General features: G+C 41.6%; 2 protein-coding genes and 1 long non-coding RNA gene across 3 annotated transcripts; 1 reads left to right on the top strand and 2 right to left on the bottom strand.

The window, feature by feature from the left end:
- Nucleotides 1–549: 549 nt before the first annotated feature.
- On the bottom strand, nt 550–1950 carry LOC134079580 (cornifelin homolog B-like). Its single transcript, XM_062535676.1, has 4 exons — nt 1901–1950; nt 1622–1736; nt 1275–1432; nt 550–1097 (listed from the first exon to the last, which is right to left on the bottom strand). The coding sequence occupies exons 2-4, from the start codon at nt 1728–1730 to the stop codon at nt 966–968; spliced, it is 399 nt and encodes a 132-aa protein (XP_062391660.1). The 5' UTR covers nt 1731–1736; nt 1901–1950; the 3' UTR covers nt 550–965.
- A 6567-nt stretch (nt 1951–8517) lies between these two features.
- LOC134080457 (uncharacterized) lies at nt 8518–10825 on the top strand. Its single transcript, XR_009939207.1, has 3 exons — nt 8518–8599; nt 8973–9337; nt 9491–10825. It is a non-coding gene; the product is annotated as an uncharacterized LOC134080457 (long non-coding RNA).
- Nucleotides 10826–10884: 59 nt separating this feature from the next.
- LOC134080456 (claudin-7-B-like) lies at nt 10885–16334 on the bottom strand. The gene is made up of 4 exons (XM_062536906.1): nt 15882–16334; nt 12726–12890; nt 12498–12582; nt 10885–12187 (listed from the first exon to the last, which is right to left on the bottom strand). Exons 1-4 carry the CDS (start codon nt 16102–16104, stop codon nt 12034–12036), a joined length of 627 nt encoding a protein of 208 aa, XP_062392890.1. The 5' UTR covers nt 16105–16334; the 3' UTR covers nt 10885–12033.
- Nucleotides 16335–20263: the final 3929 nt, after the last annotated feature.

Consider the following 20263-nt stretch of genomic DNA (forward strand, 5'->3'; position numbering starts at 1 on the left):
AAATGTTCCTATAGAATTTTTGTGAGAATTGCTTTTAAAAAGCTTAATTTGTTTACCATGTTGTAAGTCGTTTTGGCTGAAAAATGTCAGCCAAATGTAATGTAATGTAAAAAAGGTTCAGATATTACTGATGTGTTTCCAACATGGTCGAGAACTAGGCATAAGTGTAAATGATTACTCTCATGTTGCAAGAGAAAAAAGGGGAAAATCTAATATGGATATATGCCATGTAAGTCTCCAAATTGTGCATTGTACATTGTGTGTGTGGGAAGTAATACCTCAAAACTTGTTTCACCTGATATTGGCTGAGTGATACTTAACCTCACCCTTTCCCCAGGCCTACAATCACACCCTTGCGGGTATGAGAATAATGCCATGGTTATGTAGAATATGCTGACAAGAGAATGAAGAAGAAGAAGAAGAAAAAGAAGAAGAAAGAGATAGTGATGAGTAAGAGGAAGATGTCTGTCTTTTAGAGAACATTAATATCTATTTGTTTAGAAACCATTGATATCTATGTCTATTGTCTATGAATATACTTTTCAGCAATTTAATCATTATAGACAACATTTTATTAGAATAGACAATAGACAACAAATAAGACTGGATTTTAGATTTCTGAAAATGTCAACAAATACAGTAGATGAACAAATACTACAACTGCTACATAGGATTTAAAGAAGCCAGAACAACATATGAGAAGTATTGATTCATTTAGACAATGTTGAGATGATAAAAAAAATAAATGAATTATTCAAAGACTTAATGGGAAGCAATGGAGCCAACAGTGAATGGTCGAGCAGACTTCTCTGGAGCTTGTTTCTCTGTGGAACTTAATTTCACTTAACTTCTGAAAACATGCACACACACACACACACACAATGGATCAATATATAGTATAAAAATATAAATAAATATCTATTCAAGACTACAATGCAAGTGCAAACGAGAGAGTGCAGGTGTGGTTATAGGGCTAGTTTAGGTCGGGCACTGATAAGTGTGATGGGGATGGCTCTTCTTTTCATTTCTGTGGCCATTTGGCACCAGGAACATGACGTGCAAAAGGTTGCCAACACACAGTCTCGGCAGATGGTGTCCTGGAAAGACAATATTTCATCTAGTTACTCACCTGTCATACGGGGTAGAATGAAACCAACAAGTACACAAGACAGGACGGACATTTCTATCAAAAACGTATTACACAACTATTCCATTACACTATGATTACATATGAGTGGAATTGTATGAATTACCAAAGGAGGAACTTTACTTACGTTAATGCCATATCGATGACGCATGGAGACTCTCATAGCTAGAGTGACCGGGGCAATGCAACCACCAAAAATTTCCAATAGAGGAAGACAAAGGCATTGCCCATACTTTTTTGTGGTTTTACAAGCGAAGCATGGACAACACCAACATGCAAAGCAACCTGTACGGAAGAAATTCATCTTAAGACATTTCACATGAATATCTGTGGTCTCACTTACAATTGTGAATAAAGTTAGCATACACCTACATTAGCTTTTTAAAACTAATTCAAATAAACATAAGCATAATTAGACTATATTTAAAAACAAGGCAAACACACACACACACACAGTAATAAACACAGACTTACATTGAGGCATATCCTGACAGCAGTCACAAATTTCTGTACTCCACTGGTGGTCAGTGACTTTTGTCTCCATAACTGGAGCAGGCTGTTCAATGACTAATTTTGTTGTCATTGTAGTCTACCAAATAATGTAGAGACAAAACACGACAAATAAGTAAAATGGTCATTCAAATTGTGTCACTATTGCCCAATTCCCGTACACATCAGCATCTTCTCTGTTGTTCATAATCACCCGCTACCCTTTCAATCATGCTACTGGTGTCTGTATACTGCAGGTCTTACCTTTGTAGTTGAAGACAGTTGAAGTAGTTAGATCCTGAGGGACAGAGCAGTCGCAAACCTAATCTGAAGTCTCCAGGGCTTATATTCAAAAACAGGTGTGATGTCATCATCACAAAACAAGCCAAAAGGCTTGTATGCACACTCCTTGTCCACGAGAAGAACCACACCGACATGTTAAACCAGATTCACACATGTCACGTCACCTTAAAGGGAGAGGATTCTCATGGTGACACAGGGCTCTCTAGGTATTAACATGTTTTTATACCTCACTGAAAGGTGCTCTCATGTGGAAAATATGAAACATCACATGATAACTAGCATTACATGACAGCTAACTATCTTCAACTCCATCTCCCCCTCATGTAGTAGAGAAGTGTTTTTCCTCTATCAAGGAAGGCTAGTATTCATTTCATCTCAAGTACACAGACAGAACGGGAAAGGTCAATGATGACCTCACACAACTGATGACATGACATTCTTTTCCTTGTTCCTTTTCCAGGTCCAATTGTTCTTAATTGTCTCTGAAATCTCAGTAAGTGCATGAGATTAAGGCTACTTTCAAATGGCCACCTCCATCCTCAACTTACGTACTTTCTTGGTTCAGCCAAGCATCAGGCAAGCTTTTGCATTAGATCAGTGTCTTTCCAGAGCTTTAGCAACTGGGCTTTAGATACACACAGACATACTAAATGACCTACACAATGTGGTGGAATCTAGAGAAGGATGACAGAAATAATGTATACAGTAGGTCTCCACTCTCCACAGTCAGTGAAGCAGATACACCTTGTGGCTGACTGTCCTTTTCGAGTCAATGTCATGTATCGGCTTTAAAGAATCTTCACCATGGGAAGCAGCCGGTTGCACATCATGTTTTAGTGACAAGGTGAACTTATCGTACTGGGTGTGTGATCACGGACTAAACACACCCAGAACATTTTTTGAGCGTTAAAGGCGCAAGAGTGGAACAGAGTAAGCTATTGTTTCCACCCTGAAACATCACTTAACTTATCAGCTGTGTTTTTACAGTCTTTGTTTCTAGTCTAGTCATCCAGAGAGGTCACTGGGAAAAGATATCACAGTGTTGAATTAATACATGAGCTGATTTTGCATATTTTAAGGTCTACATGAAGGAAGCATTTCCCTTTACCCTTTTCCCAGTTACAAGTTCTCTGTTTATTTTTGAAACTCTCTAAACTCACTGGCCAACAAGACAGATGAGATAGGTGCCATACTGAAGAATGTTAGGTTGTACAAGGAATGCAACCTCATGTGTTTTACTGAGACCTGGCTTAATCAGAACATCGCAGATGCTGATGTGTAGTTACCGTCTGAACGGTACGAGACCCCAAACTAAGTGGCAAGCGGAAAGGTGGCATCGCACTGTTCATCAACAATAAGTGGTTCAACCCAGGACATGTGGGTAGCCGTGGCCTACAGGTTAGGGCTTCACAACCTAGGGGTTGTAACCGAAGGGTTGCCGGTTCGATCCCTGACCAGTAGGAAAAATGTGGTTGAGCACTCCCATACCCACATGAAGTGCCCTTGAGCACCTGATCCCTTCCTGAGCACTGCTGTATGAAAGCTGCTGTGGGTTAGTGTGTGCTTCACCTCACTGTGTGTGCTGTGTGTTATTACACTAATTATGGGATAAATGCAGAGACCAAATGAAAGTATACTTGGCAGAGAAGCCTGATTAAAAGGGTTTGGAATTCTTGTGAAAGAGGTAATTTGCTGCTCAGACATCGAGCTGCTTGCTACCTAAGGCTGTTTGTCTTACTTCATGCCGAGAGAATGTGGAGGGAGATCTAGACAGGGCAAATAACTTCCGCAGCAACAGGTTCATCTGCCCAGCTCCTGCGGCAGTGACCTGTCAACCACCCACTGCTGACCTAGACGCTGCTCTTGTTACCTTGCCTGCCAAACCCACATCTCCCTCCTTACTGTAGTGCGACACCACTCCCACCATCAAAGGCTGATGCGCCCTCCCCCACTAGGTGACCACAGACAGTGCGGCGACACTGATAGTCACCAGCCACCCCCCACAGAAGCATCCCTCCCTTCATACACCCCACCCCCCACCCCCACCTCCACTCCCCATCATCTCAGACCAGGTCAGAGGACAGCTGAGTGAACTCCACCCCAGGAAGGCAGCCAAGCCTGACAGACTGTGTCCAAGACTACTTAAGATTTGTGCTGCTGAACTGGGGTAGCAACTGGGGTAGCCACTGGAGTACATCTTCAACTTGAGGCTCCGTCTCAGAAGAGTCCCAACACTGTGGAAGACATCATGTCTCATCCCCATCCCAAAGAAGTCACACCCAAGTGAGTTTAATGACTACAGTCCCGTCGCTCTCACACATAATGAAGACCATGGAGTGACTGGTTTTGTGGGTTCTCAGACCCCAGATACGCCATACTATCTAGGCCACAGTAGACCCGCTACAGTTTGCATACCAGATGAAGGTGGGTGTGGACAATGCCATCACATATCTACTGTACCACACAGGATACATTCTCACCTGGGCAAGGGGAAAGGTGCTGTGAGAATCATGCTCTTTGACTTCTTGTTGTTCTTTTGAACACCATCCATCCCCTCAGACTGAGAGACTGGGTGCGGATGCTCACTTGGTATCTTGAATTAAAGGCTACCTGACCGAGGGGCCACAGTTTGTCAGATTGAAGAACTGCCCCTCTGACACTATGATCAGTAGCACCGGGGCTCCACGGGGAACTGTGCTTTCTCCATTCCTGTTCACCCAGTACACATCTGGCTTCTGCTACAACACAGTCACACCACATGCAGAAGTTTTTGGACAATACTGCAATTGCGGGGTGTATCAGGGATGGGCAGGACTGGTGGTGCAATGGTGTAAACTCAACCACCTACAACTCAACACTGCTAAGACAAAGAAGATGGTGGTGGATTTCCAATCCGCTGCCAGTCTCCATTGAGGGGATCAATTTGGAGGTGGTGAACACTTACAAGTATCTGGGGGATACACCTGGCTGGATCTGTCGTGGGTGCTGAACATGGTGCTGAACTGGAGTGCATCACTTCAATATCAGATAAAAGGACCCTGAACTAACTGCTCCACAATTTGGACAATGACTGTCATCCACTCTACAGCTCATCATAAAGCAGAGGAACACTGTTCACTGACTTTATTAGCCCATATGCACAGCCCCTCCCGCCTTCCCCCAGCCTGGACTGAGGCCTACATTAATATTTGGCACATATTTAATGCTGTCTTTGTCCTTGCACTGCTATATTTTTATTGTCCATATTTAATGCTGGTCTCTATGTAACGGGTGCCAGCTAGTTAGCTGTGCTGTGGAACGTTGGTAAACTTCACTCCCCGACGCCTCAAGAGCGTTGCTGGCATGAAAGCTAGTAGCCTGGGCTTTTAGCTGGATTGTTAGCGCGCTCGACTCCCGATCCGAGGTGCTGGTGTTTCGCGGGTTCGAGTCCGGGCGTGTGCAGGGCTGGACCACGGTGGTTCCACACAACGCAGGCTACATCTAGACTTCATCCTTGCACTGTTGGACTTATTTGCACTACCAACGTGACACACACTCTCATAGAGCACCTTACTATGCATGCTGAATCACATTTTCTATGATCTGTGGTGCCACATGTTATGCTGAGGCCATGCCTTTATAGCCTGGCTTCGCCTGACTACTTACATCCGCTCAATTTCATTTCTCTTCATACTCCATCTGGTATAGCTTGATTCAGCTTCGTTTACTCCAGCAAGTGCATCTCCGCCCAATCAGCGAACAGAGGGCGTTCCCACGAGCAATTACATTTAAATTTCAAGCCTATCGTTATCGTTGTGTCCCCTGTGGTTATCATAAGTCATTGCCAAACATTAGTGATTGAACTCCAATGAATTCAAACTTCAGACAAGCGTCCACAAACCAGGAAATAAACGTTTGCCAATGGATCTAGGCCAGACTCTTTTCAAAGAAGAGAGTCTGGTACCCAGGCTAATGCCTTTATGCCGGTTGGGAACAAAGGTTGCTGTTCGATCATATGTCGCATGTCATGTCCAAGATCTTCACTCACGTAATGACCTAATTGTCTCTACCATCTTGAAAGGCAAGGTGCGTTGGAGGGTATTTTCGATAAAATCCATGCTCCACACATATGTGACCCTGTAAAGCGGAACCAGTCGTTTTGGTAAAATTTATTAAATTAAGTTATTGTGCTCACGTGAACGGCCATAAACTAAGCTTTCCAACGATATTACACAAACTATCGCTAAGATAACCGCATCCAAAGTTGACATGGTTCTCCTGTCATGAAATGCCAGAAGAGGAGAAATCACCTTTTTAAGCAGCGCGTGCACAATGGGAATGACAGCAAATGCGTTGAATCTTCGCTGGGTTTAACAGTCAAAACGTATGTTTTTCCGTGAAATGCGTTCACGATATGAAACTGTTGACTGTATACAGTAGAATTATGCGAAAACGTGAAATTCAACATTTTAACCCGGAAGTTTGTTATTGTTGATTTTCTCAAAATAACGTTGTGTGCAAAACGACTGATTTCGCTTTGAATGGTCACATATGGTCTTGAGTCTAGTGGGGAATAGGATGGAGGCTTGACCCTGTTGAAGTTTATGGTGTATGACACCACCCAGGAATTGCTGGGTTTTTAGTCCAGCAGATCTTGATTTCTGTGGCTGTGCAGAGAAAAGTGGATGGCAGATGAACCAGAAGCAGATCATAACATTGTGGCTGGTGCTACTTATTTTAAGGAGAAGTTGTATTGTGCTTGTGAATTAGCTCATACGTTTCTTGTATTCAGTCAAAGGTGTGAAACTTGTATGACAAGAAAGTCATGAGGTCCCTTTGTTGTTGAGTGCAACTTGAGTGACAATTGAGTTAATTATGTTATTAACGACTCAACAAAAGCATGTTATATAAATATGTCGAAAGGTTATTCTTCACATTCCAACACTTTGTCTTCTTCTGTTTCTGTTTCTGTTTCTGTGGCTGCACAGTTTAGTAGGCATCCAGGTACACAGTGCCTATACAAAGTATTCAACCCTCTTGGATATTTCCCCTTTTACTGCTTTTATAAATTGAATATTGATCAATTTCATTTGGCCTCTTTTACAATATTTTACAAAAATCACCTCCATAATGTCAAAAGTGAACACAGTTTCCTACAGTAACAAGTAATCGTAACCCTTACAGAAATGTCTTGGAATCTCTTCTGGTAAACAGAGGCAGATTTGCAGCAAGATACACATTTCTTGCAATGTTTTCTTGTTTCAAATGACAAAGTTTGCTGCAAATCTGCCACAAACATTGCATTTTTGGTAAGGGAATTAATTAAAAAATATATACTGTATGTAATGCAAAATAAATGATTGCATAAATATTCACCTCCTTCAAGTCATCATTTAGTAGAAGCACCTTTGGCCATAATTAAAGCATCGAGCCTGTGTGAACAAGGCTTGCACATCTGGAAGCTGTAATTATACTTATTCGTTAGTTCTTAGCAAAACTGCTCAAACAGGGATTTGGGTGTGAACAGCCGTTTTCAGATTTTCTATAGGATTACGGTCTGGGCTTTGGCTTGGCCACTCTAGAACATTCACCTTTAAACCATTTCTGTGTAGTTCTGTAGCTTCAGCACATTGTCTTTGGTATATCGATCTTTAAAATCCCTTATCAGTCAGGCTCTAATGCGGGTAACAGTCTATTACTTTTCAGAGAGGGAAATGTGGTGTGATTTGGAATATTATTATGTTGTCTGGGTACCAGGGTTGAAGGGAAGCGTAGTAATGCACTGTTTAGTTTGTGTGCAGTAAGTGAAGCCACTTGAATAAACCCTGCTGTGTCTTTATTAAAATGTATAAGAGCCTAACAGGACAATACTCACAACAGTATAATGGCTCGGGTTTGGATGAACCCATCACCCAGCCTCCCTCATGCCCAGGTTGATGACACGTTCCACCACAGTGGCTCTGATTTCACCTGTTAAAAATGTCCCAAACTCCTGCCTCTCCCTCTTCCCATTCCTCTTCTACCTGCACCTTACTTCTCCTTTTCCTCCTCCGACCTCTTCACCACCTCCTCATCCTCCTCTTATTTCCACTCCTCTATACTCTCCATCCAATTTTGTCCTCATTTGTAATCCAGAGAAAGACAAATAGTAAAATGGTGTTAATTGGCACCAGTGTGTACCCTACACTTTTGCTTGAAGTGTGTTATGTAATTGCAAACAGAGTGCAGGGAGTTCTAATTCTAGTTTTACAAATAAATAAATACAACAATTCTATAAACTGAGTGTATAGAATAATGTGCTTTGAGATTTTAGTTACTTGGTAAATTATTTAGTTATGTTTTAATTCATGGTTTCAAAAATTGTGCTTCAAAAGTCCTTGTTGTATGACAGGGAAAAACTCATAAAATAGCAGAAAAAGCACTTTGTTCTGTCAGTAGCCTATACAGTTTATCTATGATCCATTTCCTTTCTCCCCTAACATCCTAATGCCTGAACGTGGTGACGTGTGAGGGGACGAGGTATGTCGGGGAAATCCCTTTGCTGTCACGACTGAAAATACGTCTCCTTTAAGACAACGAAAATACGTAGCTTATACAGAGGGGGGCCTCAGTTGGCATCAAACAGCAACATCGTGCCGTTGATAAACCCGGAGCGAAGGCGCTTAAACTATCCTAACAAAGGTCAGAACCTGTAGATGATTTCATCGATGAGAATTTTAGTGCAAAATCCGTCTGTGATGAGGCTGTAAGAGGATAACTGGGGCTGCTAATGTATGTGTTGGCTCTAGCCAAACATGGATGCACATGAAAAACGCCGCACTGGCCAACTGCAACTGAAATTAATGCGAAATTTTAACAAGCCTAAATTATCCTTTACATGCATTTTTATCTGTATGTCACAATAACTTATGGTGTACCACACCCTTACGGTATAGTTTATCTATGTCGACGAACACACGGTCTCTTAAATGTTATCTTTTTATGATGTGGAGATCATTATTAACGATGTCATGATGTATTTGAGCTAACCGACCCTTGTTTTATACTGCGACAGGACATCTCGAACAGTTCCTTATCATCTCAAGACCGCTCTGCAATCCTGCATGCTGTACTGTTGCGGAAGTAAGGACGAGGAGAAGGAGCGCACGGAAAAGGACGATGTTTTACTGAAAAGGGTGACAGAATCTTCAGTGAAGAATCCTGGCAACACCTTTCACTCGGAGTCCGAGATGTACGGATCCGTGGGCATGCCCGAACTTCTGCCTCCTAGTGGGGTGTTTCAGCCAAGTCCCCATGACCCGTGTCAGGTGCGACAACTGACTGGTGACCTAAACCAAGGCACTATAGACCCCAACTCACACCAGCAGAGGTTAGGCCGAAGGGCTCCGAAGCTGGGACAAATCGGACGGTCAAAGAGAGGTGAGTGCGGCAGAGGTGTAGGCTATTTAATGCACGATTCAGATTCTGACATCGCTGTTCTCAAAGAATTTTTGCATGAATGAATGGGTTTTTCGCAACATGTGTGTGCGCTGATAGACTAGTCTCATACTACTTTTTTTTGTTTGCCTTCAGTGGTCATTGAAGATGAGGACTTGGATGACATCATGAACAACAATGAAACACTATCCTTCCCTATCAGCCACTCGCCCGCCTGAATACCTTAATCATGGAATTCAGTTCAACTTTTGGCTTAACATTTATGACGCCCCGAGGCTACTCTGGTCAGCGGGCAAAACCTGGACACTGTTTCTTGAAGTCTTAAATACGTTGTAGTACTTTAGCAGCATGCGCATCACATGTAGTTTAGTCGCAAGGCTCTGTTGTCACCGGGAAAGATCTGATGAAATGTGAAACTTTGGTGCGAGTCTGCTGCAGTTGTCCAGGTGCGTTAGCGTGAGGTTGTCGGCAGGGTTCGCTGATATACCAAGCACGCAATTGCACAATTTTTTTCAGGTAGCATACACAACACAGACAACACTGTGAACGAGTAGGCCTAGATGTTTTTAACATTGACTAGCCTACTTTCGCGGTCCTAGCAAAGTATCGAAAATATAGATGCAACGTTGTACACAGCCTACTCTCTATACGGATATTCATTGTTATAATTAGTGTTTCCCCTACAAGTTATTCAACCATAAATGGAAATTAGCTGTGAGAATATTCATTGGTATTGTTAAGACGTGAATCATGTTTACATCATATTATGCAAAATAATGCCTTATATGTTCATGGATATGTCAGTCACTGCCATTGACTTTAAAGATTATTTTAACGTATTTTTCTAAAACACACCTGACATGTATTCTTGATTGTTATTCATTTAATTATGTCGAGAGTGCATAATGCCCATATTACGCACAAATATTTTACGCACAAATTATGTATCAACCGTTTTACGTTAGACTGGCTTACCTAGTTTTCTGAATTTCGCTGATTAGAGAAACCACTAGCACTGTGAGTTTGTATAGCTTACATCTCTCTCTCCCTCACACACACACACAGACACACTAACACTCCATGAGATTATAGGTTATGTTGTCGGTAAAAGAGGTTATCAGTAGGCTATTTAGTTTGGTGCTGGCCTTTCACTACAGCTTTGAAGGTACCTCAATAAAACAGACTGCATCCCCATCAATTGCATATCTTACCACATAAAAAGCATGTCGGTTCTGTTGCGTCCTTTTGTTTAATGTACAATATGACCTTTAAAGGCTGCTGCTGTACCTGAGGAACTTAACTGTTGTATTTCACCACCAGGGGGTGTCAAAGCCAAAGCAATGACTAGAATGTGCTTCATGCAGGTGTCAATTCCTCGCATGCTTGTTTCAAACGCTGTGCTATTTGTGTACATATTTAATTTCTCTATGTCTTGACTGATTAAATCTAATAATCATTTTGAACTCTGTCTTGGCTGAGTAAGATATGGAAAAACTGTCCCATCAAAATAATTTTGCCAATGAAAGAAAAACATTATGAACAGTTTAATTTTATTAAGTTTGTATTATATACAGAAAATGTTATGACAGACAAAAGTCAGTAACTACAAAACAATAATGGCATAAAACATAAGTTAAATATTACTGAACAGTGGCAGCAAATCATACTATTAGGATCCTTTGCATGGTACTGTATAGGTGTAGGCCTAACCCATTTGGGTTTTTAAAGCACAAGTAAAACATTAAAAGATTGGAGTTTACAGTAAAAAGCTGCAACATGTGCCACTATAACCAATGATATTTTAAAAATGCAGATATTTTACACATGTTCATATCTACCACAAGTAGTGAGTACAGTGCAATCGAAAATGCAACATGGCAGCCAGTAGGTCATTACACAGTTGGGAGACCATAAACAATATACAAACTGAAAGAAAAATAAATCATTCAGACAAGGAGAATAAAAAAATAAAATAAAATAAAAAAAAACCTTAGACCTCAGCCAATGCCGTTGAAGATTTTATGCAATTATAGCAGTGTAGGAACAAGTAAAAATGGAACCAATTTAAAAATAATTGTCACCTGACTAACTAAAGAAGGCACTTCATGTTTGATCATTAACATTGAGAGACAGTCGGGAAGAAATTATAAAAAAAACTTCCTCAAACGTGTTGAGGAGATGTATTTTTTTGGAATGTTTGTAGCTTCAGATTATTATAACAGAAAATCAACTCACTGGGCTTTTCCCGTTAAATTCCTCTATTGATAAAAACCGAATCCATCACTTTTCAGCCGCATGCAAGTCTAATTGTGGCACAAACATACCAATAAAAACAATTCAGGGAGGACATGTCACTACTATGTACAAAGACTTACAAAACATAAAAGGGTAATGCAAGAACATTTGGGACCGAAACACAGGAACCTTCCCTGAGCTTAGCTATGAGACCATTGTCCCTGTTGGTAGGGGAGAGTAAAATGATTTCACCCCTAAACCTTAACGCTGGATCAGGTTTTGTCTGGGCTTCTTCTAGCATGCACCTTGAATAAAGAGCAACTGGGAAGAGATTGTACTTCATTTGAAGGTAAACACCCACAGACCCCCCCCCCAGCTGAACAACCCTTAATGCTGTGGGCCAACGGAGCATCTCCTTCGGTGTTTGGGTCGCAGGATGCGTCTTAAACATACTCCTTAGTGCTGCTGGGCGGTCTGGAGATGGGGTATTTGGGTGTAGACTTGCCCCTGGGGCAGGACGCCGCTAGCATTGCCCCTCCCAGGATGTCCAGGAAGGCACCGGCCCAGGCGATGAAGATGGCAGAGCCAAACTCGTACCTGTGGACAGCAAAACAAGAAGAGAAGTGGTTACAGGGGGGAACTGTGTTGCTGGCTTGGATTAAATTAAGCAAAAGTTGCTTATCAGTTGCAAACACATGCTCACAGACACAGACAGATACACAGGCCTTAGCTCTTTTGAGGAATCAGTTGGGCTAAAAATGCTATTCTGTGGTGTGACTAGTAATATTGAGATTTTTTTCATGAAATACAGTCACTGAATACAGAACACAGGATGGCATCAGAAATTAAACTGATTGAATTAAAAGAGCAAAGCAATCAACTCAAAGAGGATGAAAGTAGAACATACTTAGTGTTGACTGGAGTGAAGGGGTTGTAGAAGTCCTGGATGATCCTGTGGGCAAACCACGAGCAGGCAACAATGGAACACAGCGCTGAGGGAAACAGAAGATCGAATATGTGAGCATACTGCCGAGTCCTACTACATAACTAGTTTGTTAATGCCCCCCACCCCACACACACACACACACACACAATCACAAATATGTTTCAATAAGCACAATGGGAGCAGGCTCACCTCCGATCACCAGGATGATTCCACCAGTCATGGCAATGCGAGACTTCTTGGACTTGTCGTCGCCTCCACAGGTGGTGCACTTCATGCCCATAGTGGACACGCCAAGGCCAAAAACAGTGACGATGATGCCCACGATCATCAGAGCTCGCGTGGCCTGGAGAGCACCTGAACGAAACAGGAAAAAGAAAAAAGGGAGAGAAAAAAAACAAGGGTGAGTATAAATTCATCTTAATCTTTAACTCTTGTTGAGTTCAAATCTCTGGAATGAAAATAACACTTCCTTCACTTCAATGTGACATATTGATTCAAAACTCCACATGTGGAAGCAAATTATACTTGTCTACATGTTTGTGGTGGTTACATGGACGACTTTGAAGATGCTAACTTGACCTTAGGTCCATATAATGACCCGTGAAACTCTGAAGAAAAGCATCGCACCTCGAAACCCACACACACACACACACACACTACGTGACATCACACTCTCGAGAGTTATCCCTCTCCCACCCCTCCCCTTTCAGCTTCTTTTCATGTCTCCACCCCTCAGCACCTGTGGTGAGGTGCACCTGAAACCGGTTCCAACCGGAAGCTTCCGTAGAGAGAGAAAGAGAGCGAGAGAGAAGGACTGTGTTTGTAGCTTCCGTAGAGAGAGGGAGGAGGGACTGTGTTTGACTGTTTGTCCTTTCCATACAGTACTAAGGGCAACTGGTCTGACCAGTTGTGACGGGAGACTACGAAAAAAGCTTCTCGAATTTCACTCGCTTGAACCAACCAGTTCACTCGCTTTATTTTACAATGAATCCTTACATGCACATTTCCGAGATCCACTGAATCACGTCTCAGCATACACCAATGTGAAGGAAAACAAGGCAGCCAATGTACTGCAATCATTTGATATTGTATCAAACCTTCACAAATAAATCCAAATCCTCATATTTCCTGTTCTTATCAGTTCATGTTGTATGCTGTTCAAGCCTCTGATAGTTAAACAAAAGCATGTCATTTCTCCACTCAATAAACTGGCAATGGACAACTCAAGAGTCGGTGCATAACATTAAAACACCTTTATCAGCTCTGGCTTGAGTGTGTTTGTTTACACATGCGATAAAACTGTTTGTGTCTGATAGTGTTTAATTGTTTTACTATGTCCTTATCTAGGAAATTGATACACAAGTCAAACATCTCACAACGATTTATGGAGTAACAGCCACTTGCAGGTGATCCCAAAAAGGCAATAAAAAGTTATGTCAGTATGTCACTTCAATTGCAGGTTTAGCCAAGAATCTGCATGCATGCTTTGCTGAAAATGAGAAGAATGTGAGCGTGCAAACTAGACACCCACACCCAAGGAGCCATTCAACATTACTGGAGTGCTGAAGGGACAAGGGACAGGAGACAAGGGACATTCTTAAGATAAGCATTAGCCCTCGGGCTACATAGCACAAGGTGTGTTTGTGTGTGTGTGTGTGTGTCTGTGTGTGTGTGTGTGGGGGGGTATTCACAAACAATGAATGCAAATGCTCTGTGTTTTGGCCAACTTTCGGAATACACCTTGACAGATCTAAAGGATAACGTTTCCAAACAATCACCATCAGGCAAACATTAAAGAATGTGCCAATAGAATCCCACCTGTAAAAAAAACGGTTGGCTATAACTCATTAGCTGACTGAGGCAGAGTTAGTAAGTCAATTGAATATATTAACACAAGCTTGAAATAGTCAGAAGGAAAGGTATGTAACAGCCAACTCTTAAGTAGCCTATGTGTATTATTATGTGACAGCTGAAGCTTGTGTTGATCTTTGTTCGTTGCCTTTGCCAATAGCAACTCTGGCAATAAAACGAATATTTAAATCCTTGCGCTAATTGCAGACAGTGTGCAAAATAACACACAGGCAACACCTGCAAACTGACTCCAAGTCGCAAGCTTGTTGGCAAAATAAGCGGGAGACAAAGTGCATCTTCACCCGCAGCCAGCATCTAGCACCCCCTCTCGATACTGGAACAGTGGATGGGTTTTTCCGCAGGCTATGATGAGCGGTGGTATGGGCAGGGCTTGGGACAATACCATGCAGCTAATCATTATCCTTAGTAACAGCGTAACCCAGGCGTGTCAACAGCGCTTTGCATTGAGCACAGCTTTGGTACGTGACACAAAAGACCAAGACTACAGGACTTTGTGTAATCCATTAACACATCTGTGCTACTACAGCCACGATCTTACTATCGTCACACAAAAGTGCGACTATTAATGACAACAAATAATTTAATCAGTGAGACAATCTCTGGCCCAATGCCATGTACTACAAAGCTTTACTAAGAATGCAGAATCACACCCGGAATCGCCAGTACAATACCCAGTACTAAACATGCATATTCTCCAAAATCCTAATATGTTTCTGCAAAAGCAGTGGCCACACCCAATTTCAACAATAATCGCATATCAGTCAGTCAGCCTAACTGATCGAACGTTGTCACGATAGCCTTAGGCTAAAATAGGCCTACTTCTTACTTGTGCGCAAACTACGACAAGTGTGGCTGGACGCTTGGCCCACCCTATTCAAACCAAGTGGGCATATTCTGAGAAAGTGCGAGCTTTCGAAATTGTCCTTAATTTTGTTGTGTGCGGATGAGTCATTCAGTATAACGGCTACTACTTGCTACTGCAATACGCCCCTGTCTGCGTAGCCTGCATATACCTATGTAGGACAGGTGCGCGGCAATCACCCTAGAAAGAAAGGTCACGTCGAGCTCAGTTTTTGTGGATCCGATTATTACTACACATTGGAAACTTATTTGGGCATGTGCCATCGCACAGTATAACCAACATCATATATCTTCATATTTTGTAGCATACAATAGGCTAAATGAAAAAAAAAGTTAAATCCTGAACAAATGACACCTGCTGCGTAACGTCACCACTGTCGGGAACGCGCTCAAAGGCGTTTCAAACAGGTTTTGAACAAGGTCAGGAGGAAACTAATGGCAAAATGCTGAAAACATATAGGCTTTATTATCTTTATGACTATGTTATGGAGGAAAGTACTGATACCCGCAACACAGAAAACACATCGTTTTCAAAATAATTCACAACGACAAGGAACTAGGCGGGCGAGCCACACAGACAAATGTAACTTAATTATTCCATAAGACACTTACTGTTAAGTTGCAGGATGGAGTCGTAGACTTTGCATTGTATCTGCCCTGTACTTTGAAACGCACAAGACATCCAAAGACCCTCGTACATGGCGATGGCTGTGATGATGTTATCTCCAACGTAGGCAGACATCTTCCAGTGTGGCAAAATAGTACCAATAATTAAGCCTATGAGTCCAATTAGCGACAGGGCGAATCCCAAAAGCTGAAGTCCTTTATTTGCCATGTTAAAAAACTAAATATTAAAATCAAAGGTCGAAAAATAACAGATTAAAAAAAAAAAGATTTTGTTCCAACAGACAAATTAGTTGTTGAGGATAAAGTCCTTTGAGTGGATTGCCTTTCTTAGTCTCCTTTGAGTACGCGCCGTCGGAATAACAAAATCTTTATAATCAAATTTCCCTGTAGAATTTGTGAAGAGTTCAGAGAGAACCACCTGTTTCCTCTCCCCGCACCTTGAATATGCAATGAGAACTGCTCGGGCACGAGCGTTTTTAAGGTGGCAAACTTCCTTTGGGGGAGGGGAGGCGCGCACAGTTTCACTGGCGCTGTCTCATCGCTGTGAGAAAGGGGGTTTCATGATGTCACCGGAGCGTCACGTGAGAGCAGGTAGCAATATATTTGTGGTCTGTTTATTTAGCTACCATATACTTCTCTGAGACACATTTTCAGCATTCCGATAAACAAAATGCAGAAACAAAGAAATGCTTAAGTCGAGAAAAAAACTAACCCATGTCTCTTTTTCATGCTCACGAAAAAGACAAGAAAACATTTTAATTTAGCCTAAATAACAGATGTCTTCTTTTTTTTCTTGTTACAGTAGTTGATTTGACAGACTGTTTTTTTATAGATCGTTGCTTTTATGCAAACACAGGCTATGTAGGGTATTTATCTTACTAAACTCAAAGAAGATTTTGTAAGACTATTTGGCACTATCTCTGGAGAGAATTGGCTTTCTTCATGTGGGATTCATTCCAAGACATTCAGTTAAGAGGCTGCAATACATCATCAAGATTTAGATTTTAAAAGTGATTTCATGGAAACCTGTCCTCAGTACACACATTTGGATCACATTCAATTATTTATAGGTTTTATTCATGTACATTGACAGGGATTTGTGTGTGTGTGTGTGTGCGTGTGTGCGTGTGTGTGTGTGTGTGTGTGTGTGTGTGTGTGTGTGTGTGAGAAATTATTTATATGTCATATATCATTACCTATCAGATTGTTGTTTATGAACTATAATTGTCTCAAATTTCAGCAAAATATCAGCCCTGTCTTGGATGTGTACCAGCCTTCTGTGTTACCATTGCTTTCTAAGAAATATATTCACTAGAAAGTATACAGTACTGACTGAGATATTTTGGAATTAGACATGCATTGTATGTGGCATCAAAACTACTATCTCATGTCGGAATTTATTGAAATATACATGTTAAGTTGTATATATTATGTTGGATCTACGAAGGTCATGATATAGATGGGTTTTTGGGCTTACCGGTCCACTGTGAGGTGGTCTTTGTAGTCATCAGTGCTGCCCTAGCAAGATGGCAGTTCTGAAGCAACAAAGGGCCTCTTTGTTGGACCGAAGATTAACCTGCCTCCAAAACACAAGGAATGTAGGCTCACATAGCAGACAGCTACCCTCCCAAGCCCTCTCAAGCAGATTCTGTCTCTCTCCAACAAGCTATCTGGGGAATCTGTCTAAGATCTTCTCTTTTTATTTTTTTTTAAGCTAGGGAAGACGAGGGAGTCTTGATTGCTAAAGGGAAACTCTGCAGCGTAGCAGAGAGAGCCACCAAATGCTGACTTGAATACATTCATGAACTCATGAAGTATATAATAACATTTACCAATGCTTTCTCTCTCTCTCTCTCTCTCTCTCTCTCTCTCTCTCTCTATCTCAGCAGTTAGAGCATGTTGTTCTTCGCCAAACTTCCTCCACTCCGATTTGACATTGACGAGAGATAAAAAAGGGAGGGGCCACATCATGAGCCAGGGGTCAATAGGAGGGGAGAACGGAAGTGATAAGGAGATGATGTATCAGTACGGGTGCTTCTCCTGGGGTAGGACATCACCCACCTAAGAGAGAGAGGGAGAGGGAGAGAGAGAGAGAGAGGGAGAGAGAGAGAGAGAGATGTGTGTGAGATCAGGAATGTGATATGATCAGATGAAATATAGCTTTTACTAATGGATGCAGGAGATGGATTTTCATTTCAAAACATTCCTCAAAGTGTATGTGTGTGTGTGTGTGTGTGTCTCAACTAGCTGACCTATCTGAACACAATCACACATGTCAGCTCTGTGCCTCTGAATGTGGGTATGGCTCCTTTTTTCAATATCGGTTGAGTGTATGTAAGCAAAAAGTACCTGAAGTTTCGTTTCATAGGGTGTCCTGGGGTGTGGCATAGTTTGTACAGCTTACGACAGGCCATTCAAATCATGCCAATACTTGAATTCAGTATAATATGTGATTAATATGAATACATTTTTGTGTGTCTCTATTGCTAAATATACAAATTGTATAATTTACTCTTTTACTAGGAGTATATGAGACATTGAAAGCAGTGGAAAAAAAGAAAACGTTTTTTTTTCTTTCAGAATGGTCTTTCAGAAGTGGTCAGAGTCACCATCAGTAAGTTCATACTTTCATAAATATATTTGTTTTTCTGTTGGCATATGGCTGCTCAATAAATGAAATAAACTGACATGGATCCTTCTGGTAAGCTAACAAGTCACTCCATTTCCCGGTAGATCTGACTGTCTTTGAAAACTGCTTGACAGATACTTACATAACGACATGCTATTTGACACCAGTGACCCCTCGCACGGGAAGAGGAGACCTCACACGAGACTGGATAGGTCTTGCTCTCGCACACCAGGTAGCAAATTGAAATAGTCACAACTTAGTCATGAAGTAACAGTGTTGAGAGTAATGCTGAGTAATGTGGTCAGGAATATGGTACAAGGATACAAGGAAATACTTAGAAACACTAACTTAAAACATGTAGTGAAATTTAGTTTGGTGTGCAGCTTTTTCTGTGCGAGTATGAAGAAGAAAGATCAAGAAATATTTGTAAAAAATAGCAAGAGAGTATAAAGTGCAGTTTGTATTGGCTAAGGTCCATGTGCAAGTGTGTAATAAGTGTTAGCGTTGTGCTTGTTCAGGATACGCATGAGGACAGAAGGTCCTCCTCAGTCTCTCTGTTCTGGTCTTGTAGCAGCAGAGACGTTTGCCTGACCTCGGTGTTTTGAAAAGTCCATGGTCACAGGATGTGAGGATTCTTTTACACTACATGAATGTATTGTGTGGAGAGTTCAGTTGATGGCTGCTTTACATACATGTAGTATTCAATGGAAATTCGATGAACAGGCAAAAGGGGAAGTCCAAACATGCTACCGTCAAACATGTGGGACCGGTCTCTGAAAATATATTAAACCTTTAGTCTAGACTTAAAAAGACCCTCAATGATAATCCACTCAGACAGAGCTTTTAGTTTAAAACCTTTATGATTATTTTTCCCAAAGTGTCTCACATATTTCAATTATTCCAAGGGCCTGTCTCCCTGGAACAACCCAAGAGTAAAGTGGCTTGCTCAAGGGCACAACAGTGCCAGCCAGGAACCCATATATTTTACTGGCTACTGCATGCTAGCCCAGCTCATTAACCACTACACGACCATGGTCCTGTATACAGCTTTAATTTACAGTGGTCTCTTAATTTTGAATTGAACCGTCAACTCATTAACCATTGGATGACGGATCAGCAAAATATGCAGTGGTCTCTTAATTTTTTCTAGAGCTGCACATCTGGGGAACCGGCCTCTGGTGTTGAAACATGATCCAAATCCAATATTTCATAAACTCAACCGTTTTATTTGCTCATGCGTCGGGATAGGTGAAGTCAGATATTTTAGTCTTGCTTTCAGCACAAACTCAGACTTAAATGTACACAGCTGAAGTTGCCCACGATAAAGGGGTGAGATAAATATTAGAAGCTTCACAAATCACTGATAGTCATGGCATGGCTAATCCTTCAAGACCAAATGTGAAGCATATGTGTTAACACACTTCAACAGAGATCAGCTCAAGCAACTTTGGCACTTTCCCGTGAGCAAACAATGCCTCACCCGACTGCAAGAGTTTTCGGAGTTGGTCAAAGGATGTTTTTAAGTTTTATCAACATGATTCACTATGTACACATTCACCCACCATACACTTTCATGAGTAGATCTAAAAGATGTAGGGCCTCTCATTGATAGACTTCAATTTCACAAGTTTCACAGTGATATTACATACATGTGCAGAGGGCGTTTGTGTGTGTGTGTGTGTGTGTGTGTGTGCGTGCATGCGCGCACATTTTCACTGCATATTTAGGATGGAAATCT

Source organism: Sardina pilchardus, chromosome 5, assembly GCF_963854185.1.
Source record: "Sardina pilchardus chromosome 5, fSarPil1.1, whole genome shotgun sequence".
Classification (NCBI taxonomy): domain Eukaryota; kingdom Metazoa; phylum Chordata; class Actinopteri; order Clupeiformes; family Clupeidae; genus Sardina; species Sardina pilchardus.

Bases quoted from the DNA above. Each gene is read 5' to 3' on its own strand.
- LOC134079580 (XM_062535676.1), bottom strand. From the start codon at position 1,730: ATGACAACAAAATTAGTCATTGAACAGCCTGCTCCAGTTATGGAGACA. The intron at 1,433-1,621 runs GTAAGTCTGTGT...TCTTCCGTACAG, and splicing joins CTGTCAGGATATGCCTCAAT to GTTGCTTTGCATGTTGGTGT. The intron at 1,098-1,274 runs GTAAGTAAAGTT...TTGTCTTTCCAG, and splicing joins GTCATCGATATGGCATTAAC to GACACCATCTGCCGAGACTG.
- LOC134080456 (XM_062536906.1), bottom strand. From the start codon at position 16,104: ATGGCAAATAAAGGACTTCAGCTTTTGGGATTCGCCCTGTCGCTAATT. The intron at 12,891-15,881 runs GTAAGTGTCTTA...TGTTTCGTTCAG, and splicing joins CTCCATCCTGCAACTTAACA to GTGCTCTCCAGGCCACGCGA. The intron at 12,188-12,497 runs GTATGTTCTACT...TGCTGTCCACAG, and splicing joins TTCACTCCAGTCAACACTAA to GTACGAGTTTGGCTCTGCCA.